Genomic DNA, 26,852 nt, shown 5'->3' with positions numbered 1-26,852 from the left:
TGTTCCTACCATGTTGCTGCCTTGAGCTGTAGTGCATGACTGATTCTTCCATTGCCCACAGAAGAGCACTCTTCTCCCAGACAGACTCAGTATCAGCTGGAAGTCATTAAAGGGAACTTCAAAATAACTGCCTGCAAGTGGAAAATCTTTTTGATGGTTTTAAACGAGAAAATTGAATTTTCCTCTGATAAGTCTGCTGTACGTTATTACTATTCTTTCTCTTTGTGCAGGACCACTTCACAGAAATAACAGATGCCCAACAGCAGCTCAGTCACTGAGTTCCTCCTGATGGCATTCGCAGACACGCGCGAGCTGCAGCTCCTGCACTTCGTGCTCTTCCTGGGCATCTACCTGGCTGCCCTCCTGGGCAACGGCCTCATCCTCAGCGCCGTAGCCTGCCACCACCGTCTCCACAACCCCATGTACTTCTTCCTCCTCAACCTCGCCCTCCTCGATGTGGGCTGCATCTCCACCACTCTGCCCAAAGCCATGGCCAATGCCCTCTGGGACACCAGGGCCATCTCCTATAAAGCATGTGCTGCCCAACTCTTTCTCTTTGTTTTCTTTGTAGTAGCTGAGTATTGCCTCCTCACTGTCATGGCCTATGACCGCTACGTTGCCATCTGCAAGCCCCTGCACTATGGGAGCCTCCTGGGCAGCAGAGCTTGTGCCCAGATGGCAGCAGCTGCCTGGGGCAGTGACTTTCTCAATGCTGTCCTGCACACGGCCACTACATTTTCCCTGCCCCTCTGCCACAGCAGTACTTTGGACCAGTTCTTCTGTGAAATCCCCCAGATCCTCAAGCTTTCCTGCTCAGACTACTACCTCAGGGAAGTTGGGGCACTTGTGTTTAGTTTTTCTTCAGCCTTTGGTTGTTTTGTTTTCATTGTGCTGTCATACATGCAGATCTTCAGGGCAGTGCTGAGGATGCCCTTTGAGCAGGGCCGGCACAAAGCCTTTTCCACGTGCCTCCCTCACCTGGCCGTGGTCTCCCTCTTTGTCAGCACTGCCATGTTTGCCTACCTGAAGCCTAAATCAATCTCTTCCCCATCCCTGGACTTGGTGGTAGCATTTCTATACTCGGTGGTGCCTCCAGTATTGAATCCTCTCATCTACAGTATGAGGAACCAGGAGCTCAAGGAAGCCTTGTGGAGATTGATGACTTAATGTGTTTCAGGAGAATAAGTGGTCAGTCTGCTTCTGCAGATGAGTCATAATGTCACTTATTGGAACAGCCCATATTCTGTTCCTTTGTGTTTGTGTGTTTGTGTGCATTTTATTAATAGATTTCCTTAGTTTTAGTTCAGTTAATGTTACCCACTAAAATGATATTGGTCATCCCAATTCAACTTCAATATGTATTTTCATGTCTAGCTCAGTGACTATACACAAAGAGCCCGTCTGTCTGTGAACTTCAGGAAGGAGCCTGCACTGCCTGGTCTGACGTGCTTCCTCTGAGACCTGGCCTAGTTCTGCAGGGGCAGTGCCTGTGTGCAAGGGTGCAGAGGAAGAGAGTCCAATCCCAGCAGCACGGCCAGGGAGCACCAGTATTTGGGGCCTACCTGGCTGCCCTCTAGGCCACCAGGGCCATCTCTTATCAAGGATGTGCTGCACAGGTCTTCTTTTTTTTCTTCTTGGTTGGAGCAGAGTATTCCCTTCTCACCGTCTTGGCCTACGACCGCTACGTTGCCATCTGCAAGCCCCTGCACTACGGGAGCCTCGTGGGCAGCAGAGCTTGTGCCCAGATGGCAGCAGCTGCCTGGGGCAGTGGATTTCTCGATGCTGTCCTGCACACGGCCACTACATTTTCCCTGCCCCTCTGCCAAGGCATTGTTGTGGACCAGTTCTTCTGTGAAATCCCCCACATCCTCAAGCTCTCCTGCTCAGACTACTACCTCAGGGAAGTTGGGTTTATTGCATTTAGCTTTTGTTTAGGTGTTTCTTGCTTTGTTTTCATTGCGCTGTCCTATGTGCAGATCTTCAGGGCTGTGCTGAGGATGCCCTCTGAGCAGGGCAGGCACAAAGCCTTTTCCACGTGCCTCTCTCACCTGGCCGTGGTCTCCCTGTTTGTCAGCACTATCATGTTTGCCTACCTGAAGCCCAACTCAATCTCTTCCCCATCCCTGGATCTGCTGGTGTCACTTCTGTACTCCATGTTATCTCCAGCAGTGAACCCCCTCATTTACAGCATGAGGAACCAGGAGCTCAAGGATGCACTGAGGAAATTGTTTGAATACATATTTCTTAAGAAACAATAGTGTGCCTTTACATTCTGAGTTTATTTCAGAAACAGTTAGGAAAGTAATTTGGTGTTATTTTTCTTGATAAATATGTTCTTCAAGTTGTGGAGTGGATTTAATTAATGTCATTGTTAGCCTCCTACCTGTTCATTTATCTCCTTGCTTTTCCTAATCATCTCATGTGTATCTAAAGCCAGGCTTTCTGTGTAGCTATAGACAATAAAGAAACAAGCAGAAATTCATAGGTCTCAGCTGCAGTGTATTCCTATCTCCTGTGAACTACCAAAGAAACTATTAAAAAAAAAAATAGCAAAAGCTATTTGTGACAGTGATGCTTGACAACTTCCTTGAAACAGGGCCTCAATAGATATAGCTGATTTTTAGAAGGACAGACATTTTCATAATGGGAGCTCAGCTTTCCCCTCTCCTTCCATTTTCCACCTTCTATTGCTGAGTGTGACATCATATGATATGGAATATCTCTGTGGCTGGTTTAGGTCAGCTGCCCTAGTGATATCCCTTCTCTGTCTCTTGCACACCCACAGCCTGCTGGCTCTTTGGGGAGGGGGGACTAGAGGGATCCCTGATGCTGTGAAAGCATTGCTCAGCAGTAGACAAAACAGAACCGTGATACCAGTGCTGTTCTAGCTACTCAAGCAGAGCACAGCACTGGGTGGGCTTCTACAGGAAAAGGTAACTCTGTCCCAGACAGAACCAGTGCAGGACCACACACCGGACAAGAAGGCTCCTTCTGAGCTCTGTGGGGAGTCAGGAAGATCCTAATAAGCACCAGGATGATGAAGGAAGCCCAAAGGCCCTTCTGAAGGTTGACTTATTCCCACCTGGGAGGCAGTGCTGGGCAGTGGGAAGGGTTATGAGAAAGACATGCGAGAAGGCCGTGAGAAACAAGGAAATATCACTGCCATTAACCCAGGCCTGCAAAAAATCACTCTCTGGCCTCCTCTGTCAGGCCAGCGTGAGCCCAGGAGACAGCAGTGAATGGAGCCCACGGACCAAAAGCCTGTCTGAGGTGGGCTGACCAGAGCTCAAGTGCTCAATCCGCTGTGAGCAGGCAGAGGAGAGCTCTGCAGCCCCAGGGCACGCAGCAGCCCCAGCAAAGGAGCCTGGCGAGTGACTCCTTGCAGCCCTGGGGCAATGGCAGTGACCCCATGAGCTGGGTCTGCCTCCCAGCCTGCCCAGCATGGCCCTGCAGAGTGCCCCCGTGCCCCGGGCACCACAGCTCCCTCGCTCTGCAGAGCAGCACCTCTGGTTGTCATGTCAGAGATCTCAAATTTTGACTAAACTCATACCTCATAGGTGTTTTTAGTTTTCTCCATAGGGGTGGCTACTGCCTCCAAGATGCCTGAGAGGAGGTAAATCCTGCACGAAGGCCTGCAAAATGTTACCCTGGATCCATAGGAGTCATTCTGGAACCAATGCTTCTTCATAAGATGTACGCTTTTGTGGAGGTGTGGAGTGGATGGGAATGTGCAGGATGCTCCTACAGAACTTTGTGCCCTTTTCCCTACCGACTACAACACCACTTCTGTCTCAGGAACAGAGTAGCCAACAGAGTGAGACAGATACTGTGAGATTATGAAAGCCAACAGAAAGCTGATCCCAATAAGAAAACCAATATGAGGATGACAGGAGAAGCCTGGCCAAGAGGGAAGTGAGATTTAGGGGAGGGAAGAGGAGCTTGGGAAGCAGAAATTAACGATTTTGTAGAGGTAAGAGGTTTCATGCAATATTGATGGTGCTTTAAAACTGGCTTAAAACAGTCATGTAAAACCCTTACCCTGTTTTGACCAGTAACCCTAATCCCAAAACCTGAATGTTGCTCCAACACCTTGACAGAAATCCCCTGCAGTAATACCTGACCTCAGAGTATCCCTTCAAGCAGAACTCAGCCCATAGCCCCTTTCCTTACCTTTACTCTCTTGCTCATCCTAATCCCTTCCCTTAACACTAGCATTAAAACACTTTATTTAACCCTAGACGACTTCTTGGCAGACCTAAAGAAAACCATAAACCACAAAGCTTGTCCATACCCCAGTCACAGACCTGACACCCTATGCAGAACACCAAATCCTCCCAACAAACCGTTGCTTAAACTCTAACACAGATAGGTGAGCCCTAGTTCAAGGCCAGTTGGCAGGTGACTTTGGGCAACCTAATCTAATGGAAATTGTCCCTGTCCCTAGAAGAAGGTTTGACTAGACGATCACAGAATCACAGAATCATCTAGGATGGAAGAGACCTCCAAGATCACCTAGTCCAACCTCTGACCTAACACTAAGCAGTCCTCTACTAAAACATATCACTAAGCACTACATCTAAACATCTTTTAAAGACCTCCAGGGATGGTGACTCCACCACTTCCCTGGGCAGCCCATTCCAATGCCTAACAACCCTCTCAGAAAAGAAGTTTTTCCTAATATCCAACCTAAACCTCCCCTGGCACGACTTTAGCACATTCCCCCTCATCCGGTCACTGGGCACGTGGGAGAACAGACCAACCCCCACCTCGCTACAGCCTCCTTTGAGGTAGCTGTAGAGAGCAAAAAGGTCACCCCTGAGCCTTTTCTCCAGGCTGAACAATCCCAGCTCCGTCAGCTGCTCCTTGTAAGACTTGTTCTGGGTTACACGTACTTGGGTAGTGTCAGGCACAATGCAATTCTTTTTGCCTTCTGCATCTACAGCACAGGAAGTAGGACTGCCCTACTCTATTGACTGGACAATAGAGTAGGGTAAAAAAAGTAAATGTCTTTACTTTTCATCCTGAGTTTTCTACAGAAGACCCAAGAGAGACAATGGATGACCAGGTACCTACTAATATTTAGTCTGAATTTCTCTGGTTCCAATGGTCATTTCAATTTTCTTTTCTTTTCTTTTCTTTTCTTTTCTTTTCTTTTCTTTTCTTTTCTTTTCTTTTCTTTTCTTTTCTTTTCTTTTCTTTTCTTTTCTTTTCTTTTCTTTTCTTTTCTTTTCTTTTCCTTTCTTTTCCTTTCTTTTCCTTTCTTTTCCTTTCTTTTCCTTTCTTTTCTTTTCTTTTCCTTTCTTTTCTTTTCTTTTCTTTTCTTTTCTTTTCTTTTCTTTTCTTTTCTTTTCTTTTCTTTTCTTTTCTTTTCTTTTCTTTTCTTTTCTTTTCTTTTCTTTTCTTTTCTTTTCTGTTTTATTCTATTTATTTTATTTTATCCCCCCCAAAAAAAAACGTGACTTGTTTTAGAAAGGGTTTCATGTGCTGGGCTGGGCTGCACTTACAGGGACAAAGACCACTGCTGGCAGTGAAGGTGTCAGACCTCCAGACTCTGCTCTTCCTCCCTATGGAGGTCTCCAAAGAAGTCACCCTGGATGAATAGCAATAGGAGAATGATACTCAAAACTGAAATGCAACAAAATTCAGCCTTTGAAACAAGAAAATATTTTTATTATGTGCTTTGTGAAATCTTTTCCCTTAACTATGTTGTGCAAGCTCTGCAATTAGCTGCACAAGGCGTGAAACCTTAAAGAAAACTATGGAAGAGATGTTAGGAATTTCTGCATTTTAATGAGTTCCATGGTGTATTGTAGCGCTTAGTCTATGAAGCTCAGGTACTGAGAGGAGAACGATGCAACTGCTAGAGAAAGTAAAGTCAGGAGGAAAAGCTGAAGTGACTTGGAGTATTAATGGGCCCCACTGAGGGCTGTTACTAACGAAGCCTCCCCAGGGATTAGTTAAGGTAGATAATTGTTGCAGACAAGCAAAGCACTGTGCTGAGAAAAGTCTTTGTTGGTTTTAGTGAAGCAGAAGAGCCAAGGCCTGACCCCAGCCACTGGAAGGGGAGATCCTTCACCGCCATGTCTGGCTCAAGGCTTTTCCTGGGGTCTGTGAGATGTGGTGGGCAGTGTGATGCCATGAGAAGAACACTGGTATGACACCTCTGAGCTGCTGCATAGGTTTGCAAGGAATCAATGAGGCCCCATTGCAATGGGTATAACATCTCTCCTCATAAGCTACTGCCAAGGGGAAAAACCTTCAAGGCTGTTGGGCCTTCCCTTTTTACCAGCACCCTCTGCCTTCTCTGCAACCTTTCCAATACTGTCCCAGATATTGCCCTGTTTTCTTGAAGTCTGGAGACACACATCTCTGTTCACCACCTTGCTCTCATGCCTTACTTTCACCAATGTCTCGTCAGTCCTCCCCAGCTGTTCCTTGAAACACAAAGCCAGGGTCTGATCAGAGGGTGACCTCTGGCACCACAGCATGACCCTTTGAGGGATATATCTTACTCCTTGTGACCAGTGCCAGCCTTCCTGGAACACTTTGTGGCACTTTTTTCTCTCCTGCTCTTTCCTACTACCAAAGAAAGCTCCATCAGGGTGGAAACCCCTCTATCCCAACCCAGCAGGTTCCCTGCGGCCTCTCAGCCAACCAGACACAAGTCACCTCAGCAGCAGCTTCCAAGCCAGGGGCCTGCTGCTGGCCTTGCAGCTTCTTGGCTAGACACAGCCAAGCCTTGTGCCTCATAGTATCTGTCTCATAGTATCTGTCTCATAGTATCTGTCTCATATCTGTTGGCTACTCCTTTCTTGAGACTGACGTGGCACCTAAGTCAGGATGGAAAAGAACACAAAGGCTGTAGGTGAACCCTGCACAATGTGCCCAGCAGTTCTTGTACCACCCCAAAATTCTGTTTCCTGCCTCCAACTTTTGGATACAGAATGGCTTCTGTGCACCCAGGGTACCTTTTTCCAAACCCTCATGCATGGCTCAGTTTGCCCCAAGCGTCTTGGAGGCAGTGGCCCCCTCTGTGTCGAAAACTGAAAGCAGTCCTAAAGGATGACTTCAGGCAAAAGCTGACACCTCTGACATGACAACCCCTATCCAAGACCTCTTCCTCTATGGGGCCTACCAGCTACTTAGAAAGAGCCGATCTCAGAAACTACATGCACAGCAAGTGCCTTCTGCTGCCCTACCATGGACACTGGCAGATGTGAGCCTAAAGGCACAGATCCCAGCCAGGAGTCAAGGGTGACCTGTCAGCTACTTCAGAAAGCAGTCACCTCACAAGACGTTTAACAGCCATTTGCTTCCTGCTGGACTTAGTGTTTCTGACACACCACTGAGCTTATAATACCACACCTACAAAACACCCCCTTTTTGCCCCAGCCCCAGCCCCAGCCCCAGCTGGCGGTGCTGCTCTGCAGAGCGAGGGGGCTGTGGTGCCTGGTGCACAGGGGCACTCTGCAGGGCCGTGCTGGGCAGGCTGGGAGGCAGACCCAGCTCATGGGGTCACTGCCATTGCCCCAGGGCTGCAAGGAATCACTCCCCAGGCTCCTTTGCTGGGGCTGCTGTTTGCCGTGGGGCTGCAGAGCTCTCCTCTGCCTGCTCACACCAGATTGAGCACTTGAGCTCTGCTCAGTCCACCTCGGAGGAGATCCCCCTTTAGGAGGGAAGTGCTGCAGTGGAGGCCAGCTGTGCCACTGCCGTGCCCACTGCCTGTCCCTGCCTGCAGTCCCAGCTCAGCCCCACAGCAGCACTGGCACCAAGGAGCAGCCGGGACTGACCCTACCAGCAGGGCCCAGCAGGAGAGGGCAGCAGTGGCAAGAGAGCAGCTCTGCATGCCCCAAGCGCTGGTGCTCCCTGGCCGTGCTGCTGGGATGGGACTCTTTTCCTCTGCACCCCTGCACACGGTCACTGATCCTGCAGTGCCAAGCCTGGTCTCAGAAGAAGGATGTCAGACAAAACAGGCAGTTAAATCTTAACTTCCTTAAGGTTATATTCACAGAGAGCATGGCTTCATAATCATAGAGTCTATGAGCTATATTCAACAGGTACATCCATTTCATTTTAATGGGTGTTCATTAGCTGAATTAATTTTATAAGAATATGCACAAACACAACCACAAAACAAAACAAAACAAAACAGGTATACTGGCTATTATGCCAATTATTTGTATTACAAGACATGTGCAGAAGCAGATCAAAAATTTCTTGCATCCAAGACACATCTAGTCATCTATTTCCACAAGGCATGCTCGAGCTCCTGGCTCCTCATGCTACAGAGGAGCATATGCTCTGCTGGAGGCACCACCGCGTACAGAACTGCCACCACCAGGTCCAGGGATGGGGAGGAGATGGAAGGGGGCTTCAGGCAGGCAACCATGACAGGCCTGAGGAAGATGGACGCCATGGCCAGGTGAGGGAGGCACGTGGAAAAGGCTTTGTGCTGGCCCTGCTATAGAGACGACAGGACTGTCACCTACATCCACAAGGTCTAATCCAAATACACTGCTCCTAACCATGGCAGCTGGGATCTTGGCCCTGAGCCCCTCCTGGATGTTGGGGCTGCTCCCCCAGCTCGACAGAAGATGGGAAGAAAGGGATACTAAGACCAATGAATTTTTGCTGACATCTTTATTATCTTTATTTACCAAGGAAGTCCGGTTCTATATGTACATTAGATGATGTGGTCAAACCTAATACAAGAAGTAACATTCAGAATGGTAAGAATGAGATTATTAAAAACAAAATGAAATATTGTTCAAATACTAACAGAGAAAAATGATGTAAAAAATGTTGTGTCATTTTCCCAAATACCCTTTGATTTCTCTTGGGATTCTTATTAATGACAATGTTATGATAACACTAGTAATGATAAAAATGATATGATATAATGTGAATCAAAATATTTGCATATTATTAAGAATACATCTTCCAAACACATCATGGATGCTTAAGAAGAATGTATGGAAACAGTTTCCTCACTGCATCCTTGAGCTCCTGGTTCCTCATGCTGTAGGTAAGAGGGTTCAGAGCTGGAGGCACCACAGAATAGAGAAGTGCGACCACCAGGTCCAGGGATGGAGAGGAAATGGAGGGGGGCTTCAGGTTGGCAAACACGACAGTGCTGACAAACAGGGAGACCACGGCCAGGTGAGGGAGGCACGTGGAAAAGGCTTTGTGCCGGCCTTGTTCAGAGGGCATCCTCAGCACTGCCCTGAAGATCTGCACATAGGACATCACTACGAAGACGAAACAACAAAGGAGTAAAGAAACACTAAGCACAAGCGCCCGAACTTCCCTGAGAGAGGCATCTGAGCAGGAGAGCTTGAGGATCTGGGGGATCTCACAGAAGAACTGGTCCACAGCAGTGCCTTGGCAAAAGGGCAGGGAAAATGTGTTGGCCGTGTGCAGGACAGCATTGAGAAAGCCACTGCCCCAGGCAGCTGCTGCCATCTGGGCACAAGCTCTGCTGCCCAGGAGGCTCCCATAGTGCAGGGGCTTGCAGATAGCAACGTAGCGGTCATAGGCCATGATGGTGAGAAGGGAATATTCTGCTCCAATCATAAAAACAAAACAGAAGACTTGTGCAGCACATCCTTGATAGGAGATGGCCCTGGTGTCCCAGAGGGCATTGGCCATGGCTTTGGGCAGAGTGGTGGAGATGCAGCCCAGGTCCAGGAGGGCAAGGTTGAGGAGGAAGAAGTACATGGGGGTGTGGAGGTGGTGGTGGCAGGCTACAGCGCTGAGGATGAGGCCGTTGCCCAGGAGGGCAGCCAGGTAGATGCCCAGGAAGAGCGCGAAGTGCAGGAGCTGCAGCTCACACGTGTCTGCGAATGCCAGCAGGAGGAACTCGCTCACTGAGCTGATGTTGGGCATTTTCTGACTCTGGACACAGCTGTCTGCTGAAGACGAGAAGGGAGAACAAAGTTAGAAGAGGCTTCTCTGAGGAAAACCTATTGCAAATTTAGGAGCACCACCCAGCCAAACCCCTGTCTATGCAGCTGAACCTTTCTGCATCTCTCTTGCTTGAGCTGCAGCTGGTGCTGGCTGAGAGTGGCACTGGGAGCAAGGGCTTCTGTGGGCTGCACAGGACTCCTTCCTGTTGTGCAGCAGGGGGAAGCAGGAACATGGGGGAAACTCTAGTTCAGTCCATTTCTAGATCAGGTCAATGGAATTTGCAGTGCTGTTTCAAACAATGCATCTCAATGCAGAACAGAGCTTCAGATGCCACTGCTGAACACTGCCATTCTCAGCTGCCCTGTGTAACCCATCTGTGACCTTCAGGACTATCCCACACAGGTGTTTCCCTGAGAAGAAACTGAAGACAGTTGAGAGCAGAGAAGTCCCAGTCCCAGTGCAGATGGACAGAAGCCTCACCTTGTCAGTGGGTTGTGAGCAAGTTCTCAGCTCTTCCGTCCTAGCCAGAGGTTCCGAGGCTTCACTCCAGCCGCCCTGCATCCTTCTGGAGAGCAGCACGCAGCCCAGGAGGATGCCCCACAGACAGAGCTGGATATTCGCAATCTGGGGTGTCCCAATATCCAATCTGCATCCCCTGCAGTGTCTGACGGAGGCTTGGCCATCACACTCTTGGCTTACTAAGGGTAGCTAGGTTATTACACTCCAATGGCTTCTGCCAGACTTCCACACCTCGCACTGCAACCCAACAGGACTCTCAAAGCCTACTGCATTGCCCACTGCCCTCCCGGAAACAAGACCCAGCACAAGACCCTTCCAGGAGCTGCAGCTGCACGGCCCTGCAGCCAGACCCTTACCTTGTCAAGGGCTGTGCAGGTTTCTCCTGCAGGCAGCTCTCAGCATCCTCCCACTGCCAAGTGCCTCCAAGCCCTCTCTCCTTCTCTGCTCTCCCCATGCCAGCTGCAGTCAGAGCCCCCAGCCCTGCTGCGTTGTGCAGAGGAGCTGCTCCTGGGCACAGCTGTCTCTGTGCTTCGTGGGACTTTCTAAAATGTGTTTTCTCTGTCCCACGAGCCTGGCCCAGATCAGCAGCAGAGCACCAGACCAAGGCACTGCAATCACCCTTCTGGGGGCTTTGCTGATGAGCCCAAGAAACTCAGGCACTCAGAGACAATTGAAGACGTCTCTCCAGAAGTCCAAGTCAGAGGCAAGTTTCCTGCAGTGTCCCCCTGAGGGCCAGCACTGACACAGCCTCTCTTGGAGCTCGTTAGAGCAGAACCCTGGAGGCAGTGAGGACAAGGAGACAAAGGCAATGGGAAGGTGACACTGATGTGCAGGAAAACTGGATGTGTGTCACCAAGCAAAAGGGCCAGGCCTTGACTCCCTACTCAAGGAAGAGAGATCCTTTCCTTTACAGGTTGCTCCGGGCTCTTTGTGGAGCAGTAGGAGATGGGGATGTGCATGGCCAAGTGCAGGAGAATGGTACGACCCCTGCCTGGTTCATGGTGGGGGTGAGGAGGCAATGAGGCCCTGGTGCATTAAGAATAAGCTGTCTCCTCATAGGCCTCAGTGACAGTGACAAGAGCCATCACCATGGACACAAAGACCTCAATCCTGTTGGGACTTTGAGTCTTGCCATTCTCATTGCTCCTCACCACATGAGGATGTCCCAGTGACTCCCAGACCTGCACCTCTTTACTGGCTAGTTGTTGGCACTTGTTCGTGTGGTGTCCCAGGGGATCTGAGCTGAGTCTGATAACTCAGATCTTCTTGGTGGCCACGTTCCTCGTAAGGCAGCTCTGTAGGAAGCTGGTCTGGTTCCTCGTGAGCAGGCACCACTGCTCGTATGGTATCCCTCGTGGTGCCCAAGCCCTCCTCCACCTCGCCACTGCACACTCAGCAGGGTCCCAGTCTGCCCTAATGCATGAGGTTACTCTTCCTCTGGTGCAGGACAGGGTCCTTCTCCTTGTAAACATCAAGAAGTTACTTTAGGCAAAATCCTGCAGTTTCTCAACATTCCCCCACACTGATGCTCCTTTCTGTCAGCCGTTCATATCTGCAGGCAGATGCTTCAACCTTTGTGTGACTGTGCTATCTCTGACAAGATAGTAGCACTACGAGCATTATGAACGTTTGGATAATACAGGAGTAACCAGCTGAATGGAACTGTATCACAGAGTCACAGAAAAACAGTGGGTGGAAGGCTACCAGATTCTACTTTTTCTGTTCTTCGTTCTCATGCATGCTGTCAGTTTGTCTGGAGCTGTGTCCTGAATGTTATGGGGCTGTGCAGGTCAAAGTCGAAAGGCCAAAGCCCAGCTGGAGCTCCATCTGTCTATTACTGTCAAAGACAATAAAGACTGCTTATAGAAATACTTTAAATAAAAGAGAATTAAGCAGAATCATCATCCTTCATTGGACACGGGGGAAATCTGGTGAAGATCTAGAGATAAGGTAAAGGCTGTGGTACTTAATATCTTCTTTACCCCTGACTCTAACAGGCAGACCAGTTGTTCCCCTGGATATTTCTTCCTCCTCATGGCCAGTGCCAAAGTTCCAGGGCACGCTTCGTGAGTGTTTCTCCTCTCCTGCTCTTTCCTAATGCCACAGAAAGCTCCATCAGGGTGGAAACCCTTCCTTAAGTAGGCATCCCAACACACCAGGCTCCTTGAGGCCTCTCAGCCAACCAGACACACCTCAGTGACATCTTCCAAGCCAGGGGCCTGCTGCTGGCCTTGCAGCTTCTTGGCTAGACACAGCCAAGCCTTGTGCCTGCTGCTGCCCACTCATGGACTCAAGCAGAAGGGACAGGACAACCCATCTTGGGGCCTTCTTTCTGCCTGGGTCGTCCTGGCTCTGGAGGCAGAGGGGATCCCCCAGTCAGCATGCCAAGCAGGTGCCTTCTGCTGGCCTAGCAGGGCCACTGGCAGCTGTCAGCCCAAAAGTGCAGCTCCCAGGGAGAAGTCAAGGCTGACCTGCCACCTCCAGACACAAGTGACCTCACAGTCCCTTTCTGTGACACGTTCCTGCTGCTGCCCTATCAAGTGCAGAGACAGAAGTGACCTCACAGTCACTGTCATGGTCACATTCCTCCTGCTGGGGCAGAAGATCCTGAGGCAGAGCTTGCATCTCCCTAGTCCCTTAGGGACTCGGGCTCACTTTTCTGTGTTAGAGAGTAAACAGAGTTTTATTGGGAATGTTTGGTGTTCTTCTGTCGTTAGGGTATGGATAAGTTCTGTGGTTTAGGGTTTTATTTAGGTCTGCCAAGAAATCTAAGGATCAGTAGAGCATTTTAATACTAGTGTCCACGGAAGGCATTTGGGTGAGTAAGAGAATAAAGGAAAGAGAATGGGGCTATGGGCTTAATTTTGCTTGAAGGGATCCTTTGAATTCAAGCATTAGAGTAGGGGATTCCTGTCAGAGTGTTGGAGTAGCATTTAGGTTTCAGGATTAAAATTACTGCCTAAATAAGGTAAAGGGTCATACATGATTCATTCAAGTCATTGTTACTACAGCGTCAACATTACATGCACCTTCTTATCTCTATGAAATCATTAATTTCTGCTGGCCATGCTCATTTTCTCACCCCAAATTCTCACATTTCTCTTGTCCATGCTTCTCCTAACCTCCCCGTATCTTAGTGGGGTCAGCTTCCTGATGACATTCATGATCACAGAGTATCTTTTTCACTTCTGTTGGCTCCTCCATTCCTGAGAAGGAAGTAGCATTGTAGTCAGGAAAGAAAGGACACAAATGTCTTTAGGAGCATCCTGCACAATGTGCCCATCAGCTCTGCACCTCCACAAAACTGTGCTTCCTACCTACAAGTTTTGTTTCCCAAATGGCTTCTGTGGATCAAGAGTTACTTTTCCTAGGCCCTCTCACATGTTTCAGTTTTGGGTGTGCAGGGATGGGAAAAGGAAAGCCAAGGCATGAATGGAACCCAGCTTGGAAAGGGGTTCAAGGAATAATAGGAAGAGATTCTACAGGTATATTGCTCGGAAAAGAAAGGCCAAGAAGAGTGTACCCCCTCTGATGGATGACAAGGGTTAACTGGTAATGACAGACATGGAGAAGCCTGAAGGACTCAACAACTTCTTTTCTTCAATCTTCCCTGCCAGTCAGGCTTCCCAAGTCTTTCATTCCCTGAACCCATAGATAGAGGCTGGGGGGTGCAAATTCCCACCTGTTTTAAGTGAAGAGAAGGTTTGATGCCACCTGAAGAAGCTCAAGAAGTACAAGTCTATGGGACTTGATGACTTGCATTCCAGGGAGTGGAATACTTTTGCTGAGGCTGTGGATGTTCCATCCTTGGGGGTGTTCAAGGCCACGTTAGATGAGGCCCTGAGGAACCTGATCTAGGGGGTGGTGTCCCTGCCTCTGGCATTGGGGTTGGAACTAGATGATCGTCGAGGTGTTTTCCAACTCAACTGTTGTATGATTCTCTGATTCTGTGATTGTGCTTCAGAGGCAAAGTAATAATAACAGTAATAACAGTAATAACAATAACTATAATAATAATTATGTATAATTATTATAAGCATGGTATTGAATTTCAGAATACTCAGTGATCCTTTGTGATATGGTTTAGTGGAGGACTTGTTAGTGGTAGGTCAGAGGTTGGACTAGGTGATCTTGGAGCTCTCTTCAACCCTAAATGATTCTGGGATTCTGTGATCCAGTTCATCCATGTGACAAAACCCTGTAAGCAGCACGAAGGACACTGAAATGTGGCCTCACATGAAGGAGGCTCCAGATCTCTGGTGTAGAAACAGTATTTTTGTGCCATGACCAACGTGGTATATGCTGCAGGAAAAGGCCTACGTCTGAAGTAAAAGGCCTAGGGCAGCAGCAGTGTGGCACAGGCTTGAGATTTGGGTGTTTGTGAACCTTATGGAACCACATAGGATCTTTAAGGTCCCTTCCAACATGAGCAGTTCTGTGATTCTTTGCTTAGCAGCCCTTTACAGCCCCTGTAGGGCCTAGCCTCAGTTCATGCCCCTCAGCTTGCGCTCCAAAAGTGCTCCCTCTCGTCACTTGTCCCATCTGCGTTCCTTGGCTACCCCAGGGCATCCTGGAGGCAGTGGCCACCTCTGAATAGAGAATGGAAACCAGCCACGAAAGTAGGTCTAGGAAAAAATGGGAACCTGTGCATAAAAGGTCTCTAAGTAACAGCTGAAAGAGTCTTTTATGGCAACACCACCAGCTTTTTATTTTTCTATGAATTCTCTTGATTTAGTCTCATAGGTTTTTTATTATTATTATTTTATTTGTTTATTTATTTATTTTATTTATTATTGACAGCACTGTGGACAAGTATTATCTACCAAAGTAGGCTTTTTCTGTGAATAGTCTTATGCAAACATTTACCAAAAGACATTTCCCAACTTTTTTTTTTTTTTTTCCTTCTTCCTCCACCTCCCACTCTTCAAGCAGAACTCCAAGGGAAGAAGTCACTGAATTAAAGAATAACTCATGTTGAAAAGATCAAGACTTGGAAAAGTGCTCCATGACATCATAAAGGGAGATAAAAAAGAGGGTCAAGAGTGTTGGCCCAAGTGCCCATGACTGAAGGGTGCTGCTGGTAACTAGCTGGCAGGAGGACTTGGTATCACTAATGTCCCCCCCAACTTCATCCCCTTCTTCAGTGTGAATATCAGCAATGTGGCTAAAGGGAGACTCCAGGAGACTATGGCAAAGGCCTTGCTAAATCCAGGTTCACCACATTCCCTTCTCTCCCCTCCCCTACTGCTTCACCTGCGGCAGGACTTTCCCCATCACGTTCCCATGGGCAGAGGTGACAACTGCAAATCTCCCAGTCCTTTTTCTTGTCCTTCCTGAAGACAAGTTTGCTGTCTGCTTTTTCCAAGTCCCCAGAAATCTCTCTGATCCAAATGCTTGATGGCCTGGTCCAGAAAGGCAGGGTAGTGTGACATAGCAGAGAGGGGCATCTGTAATGAGCCTGTGAGAGGGAGGTTACAGAAATCTCACAGAGACACTGGGGGTTGGTTCTGGAGTCACACAGGGCAACGACAGCGCTCTGTGAGGTGTCCACATCTAAGATGGCCTCCCACGCTCCTCATACACACAGGACTGTTGCGAGACATGAGTCTCTGCCTTGCACACCACGCACAGTGCACTGCAGTGCCTGCAGTGTCCCTCTGGTTCCTACAGCCACTGCCAGAGGCTGGGAGGCACCTCAGCCCTGCAGTGCTTTGCCCTGCTCTGCCCTCCTCTGAGATGCCCCACGGCATGAGGAATGGTCACAGGGACCTTGCTTCAAGGAAGCACATCTCAGAGCAGGATTCAGGTGCCTTCCCAGGGCATGTTACTTAACCTCATGACACTGTCTGCCCCACTGGCCTTCATGAGACTTGTAGGAATGGCTGATGGCATTTGTGCTCACTCGTGTTCATCTCTCTGTGAGTGTATGATGTGCCTGCTGGCACCAGCAGCAATGGGTTTCCCTTTATACATCTCCCATGAACCTGCAGGGGGCCCTGCTCTTCTCCTGGACATCCTACTTCCCAGGGAGCCTTTATGAGATGAGCAATGAGCAGTGGACTGGCCAGCCATTGCTGAACCTTCTTCCCATGCAACCCATAGTTCTGAGCTGGTGGTGATGCCCTGCAGAGTAAGAAAAATGACAAAAAAAGATAATAGAACAAACCTTGAGCATGCACTGTATTGTGGGTCATATGCAGAAAAAAATAATCTATGTTTTTGATTGTGAAACATCTGCAGTCATCAGTCTCTTCAAGGCATCCTTGAGCTCCTGGTTCTTCATGCTATAGATGAGGGGATTCACTGCTGGAGGCACCACTGAGTATAGAACTGCCACGACAAGATCCAGAGACGGGGATGAGATGGAGGGGGGCTTCAGGTAGGCAAACATGCCAGTACTGACAAACAGAGAGACCACGGCCAGGTGAGGGAGGCACGTGGAAAAGGCTTTGTGCTTGCCCTGCTCAGAGGGAATCCTCAGCACAGCCCTGAAGATTTGCACATAGGACAATACAATGAAAATAAAACAACCAAATACAAAAGAAAGACTGAAAACAAGTAGCTCAACTTCCTGGAGGTAGGCATCTGAGCAGGAGAGCTTGATGATCTGGGGAATTTGACAAAAGAATTGGTCAACAGAGTTGCCTCGGCAGAGGGGAAGGGAAAATGTGTTGGCTGTGTGCAGGACAGCATTGAGAAAGCCACTGCCCCAGGCGGCTGCTGCCATCTGGGCACAAGCTCTGCTGCCCACGAGGCTCCCGTAGTGCAGGGGCTTGCAGATGGCAACATAGCGGTCGTAGGCCATGACAGTGAGAAGGGAATACTCTGCTGACATCAAGAAGATAAACAGAAAGACCTGTGCAGCACATCCTTGATAGGAGATGGCCCTGGTGTCCCAGAGGGCATTGGCCATGGCTTTGGGCAGAGTGGTGGAGATGCAGCCCACGTCGAGGAGGGCGAGATTGAGGAGGAAGAAGTACATGGGGGTGTGGAGGCGGTGGTCGTAGGCTATGGCGCTGAGGATGAGGCCGTTGCCCAGGAGGGCAGCCAGGTAGATGCCCAGGAAGAGCGCGAAGTGCAGGAGCTGCAGCTCGCGCGTGTCTGCGAATGCCAGCAGGAGGAACTCACTCACAGAGCTGCTGTTGAGCATTTTCTGACATTGAACACGGCTGCCTATTTGAGAGAAAATGGTAGAAAAAGTTATAAAAGATTTCTTTGTGGAAGAACTATTGCAAGCCTTAGAGTACACCCCAGTCCAAGGCTCAGTATGTGAAGACATTTTCTGCAGCTCTCTTGCTTGAGCTGTGGCTGGTGCTAGCTGAGAGTGACACTGGAAGAATGGGTAGTTGTTGGCTCCCTAGCATTCCTTCCTCCTGTGCAGCAAGAGGAAAGCAGGAACATGAAGGAACCTCAAGTGCCTTCTACTTTTTAGTTGTCGCAAACAACTCATCTGAGTGCAGAGCTGAGCTGTAGGTATTTTGTTTGCTTTATTCTATCCCAGTAGGCCTGGCAAAGCTTAGGATAGGAATTGGGTTGCTGAATGTCCTCAAATTTCCTGTGCATTCCTCTTGATACCCTGTGGGAGTGTCCCTTGGTGAAGATCAAGCAGAGCAGCTCTGCCCAGCAGTCCTGTTCTTAGCTGCCCTGTGTCACCCCTATGTGAGTTGCAGGACCATCCCGTTAGACTGTTTCCCTGAAAAAACGGAGAAGACACTGGAGAAGGCTGCTGAGGGAGGAGCGCCACAGAAAGCCAGATGGAGCTTGTGAGCTTGTCTTCTTTTCCATGGCTGCAAGAACTATGAGGCAGCTGACAGAGAGCCTGACATGGCCTGCTCGAGCAGGGTGTTCTGGGCAGACCAGGGAGACCTGGCCTATGGCAATACTTGAGGTTTCTGCCAGACTTCCTCACCTCGCACTGCAGCCCAGCAGGACTCTCAAAGCCTACTGCATTGCCCACTGCCCTCCCAGAAACAAGCAGGAGGAGACCCCTCCAGGACCTGCAGCTGCATGGCCCTGCAGCCAGACCCTTACCTTGTCAAGGGCTGTGCAGGTTTCTCCTGCAGGCAGCTCTCAGCATCCTCCCACACCCAGCTGCCTCCAAGCCCTCTCTCCTTCTCTCCTCTCTGTGTGCCAGCTGCGGTCAGAGCCCCCCAGTCCTGCTGCGCTGTGCAGAGGAGCTGCTCCTGGGCACAGCTGTCTCTCTGCACCAGGGTCCTCTTGCCACAAGCTCTCTCTGTCCCACGAGTCCGGCCCAGCTCAGCAGCACAACACCAACCAAAGGCACTGCAATCACCCCTCTGGGGGCTTTGCTGATGAGCCCACGAACCTCAGGCACTCAGAGACAATTGAAGACATCTCTCCAGAAGTCCAAGTCAGAGGCATGTTTCCTGCAGTGTCCCCCTGAGGGCCAGCACTGACACAGCCTCCCTTGGAGCTCGTTAGAGCAGAACCCTGGAGACAGTGAGGACAAGGAGACAAAGGCAATGTGAAGGTGACACTGAGGTGTAGGAAAACTGGATGTGTGTCACCAAGCACAAGGGCCAGGCCTTGACCCCTGTCCTCTGGGAAGGAAGATCCTTTCCCTTAACATCTTCCACAGGACGCTTCCTGGTCAGTAGGAGATGGGGATGTGCATGGCCAAGTGAGGAGAATGGTATGAGCCCTGCCTAGTTCATGGGTGGCAGCAAGGAGGCAATGAGGCCCTGGTGCTTTAATGAGAAGCTGTGTCCTCATAGGCCTGAGTAACAGAGACAACAGCCATAGCTGCCCCTTTGGCTAGAGCTTAGGAGAAGATATGTTATAATCATTGTGATGGGGCATCATTGATTCATTTCAACGTTGTACAGAACCTCAGAAGTTTCATACCACTGCTCTTCTCATGGCATCACACTGCCCACCCCATCCCACAGACCCCAGGAAGACCCTGACACAGATGTCGGAGTGCAGGATCTCCTCTCCCACTTCCAGGGATGAGGCCTCTTCTCCTTCATTAGAAGAATACAAGACTTTTTTCAGCACAGTGCCTTTGCCTGTCTGTAACCATGGCCTCCAATTATCTGCCCTAACAAGGCCCTGGGGAGGCTTCATTAGTAACAGCCCTCCGTGGGGCCCATTAATACTCCAAGTCACTTCAGCTTTTCCTCCTGACTTCACTTTCTCTAGCAGTTGCATGATTCTCCTCTCAGTACCTGAGCGTCATAGCATCAGACCAAAATACACCATGGTACTCATTAAAATGCAGAAACTCCTGACATCTCTTCCATAGTTTTCTTCATGACTTCAAGACTTGTACAGCTAATGGCAGAGCTTGCATGAAGTAATTAAGGAAGAAGATTTCAAAAAAGCAGCTAATACAAATATTTTTTTTGTTTTAAAGGCTGAATTTTACTGCATTTCAGTTTTGAGCATCATTCTCCTATTGCTATTGATCCAGGGGGACTTCTTTGGAGACTTTCATTGGGAAGAAAAACAGAGTCTGGAGGTCTGACACCTCCACTGCCAGCAGTAGTCTTTGTTCCTGTAACTGTAGCACAGTTCAGCACATGAAAAGCTTTCTAAGATAATCAGGGAAAATATAAAAAATAATGAAATAAAATAAAAAAAAATAAAAAAAATAAAATAAAGAAAAGAAAAGAAAAGAAAAGAAAAGAAAAGAAAAGAAAAGAAAAGAAAAGAAAAGAAAAGAAAAAAGAAATTTGAAATGACCGTTTGATCCTGAGAAATTCTAAATGAATCTTAGTAGACAACTGGACATCCATGGTCTCTCTTTGGTCTTCTGTGGAAAACTCAGGGTGAAAAGTGAAAAAAAAAATCTTCCTGTGGCTGTAGCTGTACCCATGAGCTTGGCTTCTTTTGGGAAATTGTCCCCCTCCAGCCACACAAACCTAAACTGAGTAAAGTGAAAAGAGCTGCCCAGTCAATAGAGCAGGGAAAAATCCTACCTCCTGTGCTGTAGATGCAGAAGGCAAAAAGAATTGCATTGTGCCTGACACTACTCTGGGACGTGTCACCCAGGTCAGGCAACTTTACTTTAGTGCTGACAAGTCCATCACTAAACCACGCTCCCAAGCTCTGCATCTACACCTTGGCTCTCCAGTCGATGACTCAGCTCATGGATGGCAATCAGGGACTCTCGGTTAGCGTGACGCTGCCTCAGGTGCGCCACCATGGTAGCCATTGGCACCTGCTGTTCTTCACCCCTCAGCAAACCCCCAACAGAAGGATTCTGTGGAAGGCCAAGCAAGGTAGACAACTGTTTCATGTCCTTTGTCTCCAAGACAGCTATGTCAAAGCCCCACCTTGGAACTTTGAAATTCCCTCTCCTGAAGCAGCCTATGTCGAGGACGCACGTAGCCTCTGGGCCAGTCCCAGTGGGGTGCTTTTGCCATTCCTTCCCAGTTAGACTCACCTCAGCCTCCAGTACAGTTATGTATTGGGTTCCCCCTGTCACTCCAGATATACAGGTGGGTTCTACCTCTTTCTAGCTTGATGGCACTAGGGTACACTGTGCACTGGTGTCTAGTAGAGCCTGATACATTTTGTGGGTCTGATGTGCCAGGCCATAATAATAATTATATCTCTGTCTATAATAATAATAATAATAATAATAATAATAATAATAATAATAATAATAATAATAATGATGATGATGAAATATATAATAACAATTTATTGCTATTGTTGTTGTTATCATTATTTCCTTTGTGTCCTATTAATCTGCTTTTATATCAACTCATAAACTTTTACTTTTTTTTTTTTTTTCTCCCTCTTCTCTCCTGCAGTCCATTGGATGAATATCTGTACAGTTCTGAGCTGTCTGCTGGGTCAAACCACAGCAAGGCTTTTTGGTGCTTAGCATGGAGCACAAAGGTTGAGATGACAGATCTGACCACAGCGTTTTAAAAGTAAATTGTGATAAGCATTAGATCAGTTTAACAATTGCTGATCACAGCATTGATATTTTTGACCTGGGGTCTGTGGTGCTTGTTTTCAGAATTGTGTTGTACAGCACATTACTAATTGTCATCCATGGTGTGCTCTTTGTCAGTTCTGGGGGCTGGTTTAAGGTTACTGTTTTGCTGTATTGGATAACGCTGACTTATGACAGGATAAAATAATTGCTGCCTCCATACCTCAGGAACCATCTCTTCATCTCTTAGAAATTATTTAGAATTACACTCTTTTAAACTCTTTGCCTTTTCTCCTTGGGGAGTAAACCTATGCAGGGTGGGTGGAACTGGGATGGACAGTGGGGGATGCTTTTCACCACTTCTTCCCTCTCCCTTTCTCCTGCACCTCCCCCTTCTCCTCCAGGACAGGCATATGGCCTGTCCAAAGCCACTCCAAACCCTGCAACAGGCCCTGCAGGCACTCCAGCTCCTGAGGTGGGCCCAAAGTTAAATTGACACTCGTGACAGGCCCTATAGCTACTCCCAAACCTGCGATAGGCCCTGCAGCCACTCCAACTCATCCAAAAGGCCCTGCAGCCAGAACAACTCCAGTGATGGGCCCTGCAGCCACTCCAGCACCTGCAATGGGCCCCATGGCTGGGCCAGAGAACCAGCCTGTGCCAGTATCGGTTGCGTCTTTATGCAGGAGAAAACAATGGGTGTAAAAGTCAGTTTTTCTTTAGAAAGGAAAGAAACCCAGGCACCCAGACAAGAAAGGAGGAGGAAGAAGAGGAAGGTTTCTCCTAAGTTGGTCCATCATGGAGGCAGGATGACCAAGAAGAAGAGGTCATATAAGCATCAGAAACCATGTGATCCCTATCCCAGTGTAAGCTACGAGACATGGGAAAATATTTTAGCCATCATCTCGGTGAGCACATTGTCAGCTGGCTGCTCCAGTGCTGAGAGAAGGGGGCTAACAGTCTGGATTTAGAGGGCAGGGAAGCCAAGCAGCTGGGATCCTCCTGTAGGTGAGGGGTGATTGAGAAAGCCAGTGGAAAAGGGCACAAGGAACTTAATCCTCTCAGGCCTGAAAGAAAGGTATCCCGTGAAGGAAGATCTTCTATGTCAACCAGGCAAGTGGACCACCATGCAGAGCGGTATCCTGTACCTGAGGGAATTACCCATGCTGAAGGCGATTTGTAGAAACCTAGAAAACTAACAGCTGTCCAAAGATCCCAATGAAGTCAACTGCACATGACCCATGTGACAGAAGTTTGTAGAGAGCGCACCATAATCATATGCCAATTCGTTGGCAGTAATGACCAGGAAAGACCAAGAGGAACCCATGGTGGATGAATCAGCTAGCCAGCTATGGCATTACAAAGAAAGTCTCTCTTCTTCCCTACAAACCTGTGTCTCGTCTATGGAGAAACTGTCTGAGTAGGTCCAAGAACTACAAGAGAATACATCTTCCTCCCCACTTGTACGAACCAATACCTCAGCTCTCAGGTGTAAGTGTCCCTCTGCTCAAGAAAGGTGATATAGTGGGTACATACCACGTGCAGCTCTGTGGTTTTAACTGTGTGATCACGGAGAAGCCATGAGTAAATGGGATGGAAAATCTACCTCCATCCTAGAGGCATGGATACATGAAGCGCAAGGAAAAACATTCACAAAAAGTGGTTCTTCTGAGAAAATTGCTGCTCCTGTTTCTAGTGGGCAGTCCTCCAAACAGAGTAATGAATACTATGAGCGGGACTAGAGGGGTTCTACCTCCATCTGCGGGGAGGAAGGAGGCAACTGGGTGTATTGGACTTTGAGGATTACTCGCTTGGCACATCAGACCCACAGCAGGTGTTAGGTTTTAAAGGACACCAATGCACAGTGTAGTGTAATGCCATCGAGCTAAAAGGGCCAGAACCCAATTGTATTTCTGGAATGATGGGAGAATCCCAGTAGTTAACTGTATTGGAGGCTGATGTGAGTCTAATGGGAAAGAGTGGCAAAAGCAACCCCTTGAGACTGGCCCAGAAGCTCTGTGCATCCTTAGTATAGACTCCTTCAGGAAAGGGTACTCCAAAGATCCAAAGGCTTACCTTTAAACAGTTGTCTACCTTGCCCACTCTCTCACAGGACCTTTCTGCTGTGGAGGTGCTGATGGCCAATGAGCAGCAGGTGCCAATCGCTACCACAACAGCGCATATGAGGCAGTATTGCACTGACAGAGGCTCCCTGATTCCCATGCATGACCTGGTTCATTGACTGGAGAGCCAACGAGTGATCAGCAAGGCTCTCACTCTTTAACAGGCTCATATGGACAGTGCAAAATTCTAATGGGGAGTGGAAGATAATGGTGGATGTCTGTGGCCTGAATGAAGTCCCACCACCGCTGATTTTGACATAAAACAAAAGAAGGTCAAAGGACCTACACAGGAGATCCTGAGGCAGGCTGCCAAGGTTCAGGGGGACCCCTGCTTGGGGACGGGCTGGGTATCGGTCAGTGTGTGGTGAGCAATTGCACTGTGCAACGCTTGATTTACTAAACTACATTATCACCATCATCATCAGCAGCAGCAGCAACATCTCTTCCTTTCCTTTGCTATCAAACCATCCTTATCTCAACAAATGAGCATTTTGGGGGTAAGGATGAGCTAAATGGTGCTGAGTTGTCTGCCAGGATAAAGCACAACATACTTGACAACCAGAGTCCAACAGCACAAATCACACTTTCAAAAGTCAGTCTCTGACATCTACAGAGAGAAGCCTTCCTCTGAGACCAGGCCTGGCTCTGCAGGGGCAGTGCCCGTGTGCAGGGGTGCAGAGGAAAAGAGTCCCATCCCAGCAGCACGGCCAGGGAGCACCAGCGCTTGGGGCATGCAGAGCTGCTCTCTTGCCACTGCCGCCCTGTCCTGCTGAGCCCTGCTGGTGGGGTCAGGCCCGGCTGCTCCTATCACTTGGTGCCAGTGCTGCTGTGGGGCTGTGCTGGGACTGCAGGCAGGGACAGGCAGTGGGCACGGCAGTGGCACAGCTGGCCTCCACTGCAGCACTTCCCTCCTAAGGGGGGATCTCCTCCGAGGTGGACTGAACAGAGCTCAAGTGCTCAATCTGGTGTGAGCAGGCAGAGGAGAGCTCTGCAGCCACAGGGCACACAGCAGCCCCAGCAAAGGAGCATGGTGAGTGATTCCTTGCAGCCCTGGGGCAATGGCAGTGACCCCATGAGCTGGGTCTGCCTCCCAGCCTGCCCAGCACAGCCCTGCAGAGTGCCCCATGCCCACGGCACAACAGCCCCCTTTCTCTGCAGAGCAGTACCGCCAGCTGGGGCTGGGGCTGCAAGGATGCTTCCCGTGAGTGTCTTGTAGGCTGGCTTCAGGCACACAACTTCTGGATGTGAGCGTGATCTTCACTGTGCACAAGGAGCTGAGAGACCACCAACAGGCATGGGGCTGGAACATTGCCTGCAAGGTCCCTCCTGCCGTAGCACCTCACAGGACTGGCACAGAACTGGCTCCTGAGTGTCAGAGAGGCTGGGAGCCCAGCAAGTGTGCCATGGGCTTGGAGGATCACAACCAGATCACTTCCACCTGGGCAGGTCCTGGCCCAAAAAGGGGGTGTTTTGTAGGTGTGGTATTATAAGCTCAGTGGTGCGTCAGAAACACTGAGTCCAGCAGGAAGCAAATGGCTGTTAAATGGCCTGTGAGGTGACTGCTTTCTGAAGTAGCTGACAGGTCACCATTGACTCCTGGCTGGGATCTGTGTCTTTAGGCTCACATCTGCCAGTGTCCATGGTAGGGCAGCAGAAGGCACTTGCTGTGCATGTAGTTTCTGAGATCGGCTCTTTCTAAGTACCTGGTAGGCCCCATAGTGGAAGAGGTCTTGGATAGGGGTTGTCATGTCAGAGGTGTCAGCTTTTGCCTGAAGTCATCCCTTAGGACTGCTTTCAGTTTTCTACACAGAGGGGGCCACTGCCTCCAAGACGCTTGGGGCAAACTGAACCATGCATGAGGGTTTGGAAAAAGGTACCCTGGGTGCACAGAAGCCATTCTGTATCCAAAAGTTGGAGGCAGGAAACAGAATTTTGGGGTGGTACAAGAACTGCTGGGCACATTGTGCAGGGTTCACCTACAGCCTTTGTGTTCTTCACCATCCTGACTTAGGTGTCACGTCAATCTCAAGAAAGGAGTAGCCAACAGATATGAGAAAGATACTCTGAGATCATGAAAGCCATCAGAAAGCTGCCCCTAGGAAGATGACTGATATGGCGAAGTCAGGAGAAGCCTGGCCAGGAGAGATGTGAGATTTGAGGGAGGGAAGAGGAGTTTGGCCAGCAGAAATTAATGATTTCTGTGAGGTTCGAACATTCAGGCAATGTTGATTCTGCTGTAATGCTGGCTTAAAACAGTCATGTAAAGCCCTTCCCCTATTTTAGCCACTGACATTAATCGTCAAACCTAAATGCTACTCCATACCCTGACAGGAATCCACTGTTCTTATGCCTGACCTCAAAGTATCCCTTCAAGCCAAAACACAGCCTATAGTTGCTTCCCTTTATCTTGAGTCTTTTGCTCACCCTGATCTGATCAGCTTGTGGGCCGCAAGGAGGAGATGGGTGGGAATGCTGTGATGAGCTCAGCTCTGCCTCAGCATCTCCTGCCCCAGCAGGAATAATGTGACTGTGGCAGTGACTGTGAGGTCACTTCTATCTCTGCACTTGATAAACCTGCAGCAGGAATGTGTCAGGGAAAGGGACTGTGAGGTCATTTCTGTCTGGAGGTGGCAGGTCAGCCTTGACATAGACCTGGGATCTGCACTTTTGGGCTGACATCTCTCAGTGGCCCTGCTAGGACAGCAGAAGGCACCTGCTTGGCATGCTGACTGGGGGATCCCCTCTGCCTCCAGACCCAGATGGACCCAGGCAGAAAGAAGGCCCCCAGATGGGTTGTCCTGTCCCTTCTGCTTGAGTCCATGACTGCACAGCAGCAGGCACAAGGCTTGGCTGTGTCTAGCCAAGAAGCTGCAAGGCCAGCAGCAGTTCCCTGGCTTGGAAGCTGCTGCTGAGGTGACTTGTGTCTGGTTGGCTGACAGGCCTCAAGGAGCCTGCTGGGTTGGGATGCCTACTTCAGGAGAGGTTTCCACCACAGGGATGCCATACGAGCAGTGGTGCCTTCTCACAAGGAACCAGGGAAGCTTCCTACAGAGCTGCGATATGAGATATTTGGGTCCATGGCTATGGCTATTGTCTCTGCCACTGAAGTTTTTGAGGAGACAGCTAATCATTAAAGCACCAGAGCCTAATTGACTCCTTGTGGGCTCATCAGCAAAGCCCCCAGAGGGGTGATTTCAATGCCTTGGGCTGGGCCTCTGTTATTGAGCTGGGTCGGTCTTATGGGACAGAGAAAACACATTTCAGAAAGTCCCATGAAGCAGAGAGACAGCTGTGCCCAGGAGCAGCTCCTCTGCACAGCGCAGCAGGGCTGGGGGCTCTGACTGCAGCTGGCAGTGGGAGAGCAGAGAAGGAGAGAGTGGCTGAAGGCAGTTGGC

The 26,852-nt window shown here is 49.2% G+C and overlaps 3 protein-coding genes across 3 annotated transcripts; 1 reads left to right on the top strand and 2 right to left on the bottom strand.

Moving 5' to 3' along the window:
* Positions 1-252: 252 nt before the first annotated feature.
* LOC311216568 (olfactory receptor 14C36-like) lies at positions 253-1,167 on the top strand (the record flags this gene model as incomplete). The annotated part of the gene is made up of 1 exon (XM_084298098.1): positions 253-1,167. The coding sequence occupies one exon, from the start codon at positions 253-255 to the stop codon at positions 1,165-1,167; it is 915 nt and encodes a 304-aa protein (XP_084154224.1).
* Positions 1,168-8,949: 7,782 nt separating this feature from the next.
* LOC311216179 (olfactory receptor 14C36-like) lies at positions 8,950-9,885 on the bottom strand (the record flags this gene model as incomplete). The annotated part of the gene is made up of 1 exon (XM_084297724.1): positions 8,950-9,885. One exon carries the CDS (start codon positions 9,883-9,885, stop codon positions 8,950-8,952), a length of 936 nt encoding a protein of 311 aa, XP_084153850.1.
* A 6,751-nt stretch (positions 9,886-16,636) lies between these two features.
* LOC311216178 (olfactory receptor 14I1-like) lies at positions 16,637-17,575 on the bottom strand (the record flags this gene model as incomplete). Its single annotated transcript, XM_084297723.1, has 2 exons — positions 16,637-16,913; positions 17,274-17,575. The coding sequence occupies 2 exons, from the start codon at positions 17,573-17,575 to the stop codon at positions 16,637-16,639; spliced, it is 579 nt and encodes a 192-aa protein (XP_084153849.1).
* Positions 17,576-26,852: the final 9,277 nt, after the last annotated feature.

This window comes from Netta rufina (genome assembly GCF_964035555.1).
Source record: "Netta rufina genome assembly, chromosome: 18".
NCBI classification, from domain to species: domain Eukaryota; kingdom Metazoa; phylum Chordata; class Aves; order Anseriformes; family Anatidae; genus Netta; species Netta rufina.
The sequence above is the reverse complement of the archived record's forward strand: the minus strand, read 5'-3'. Positions and strand labels throughout refer to the sequence as shown.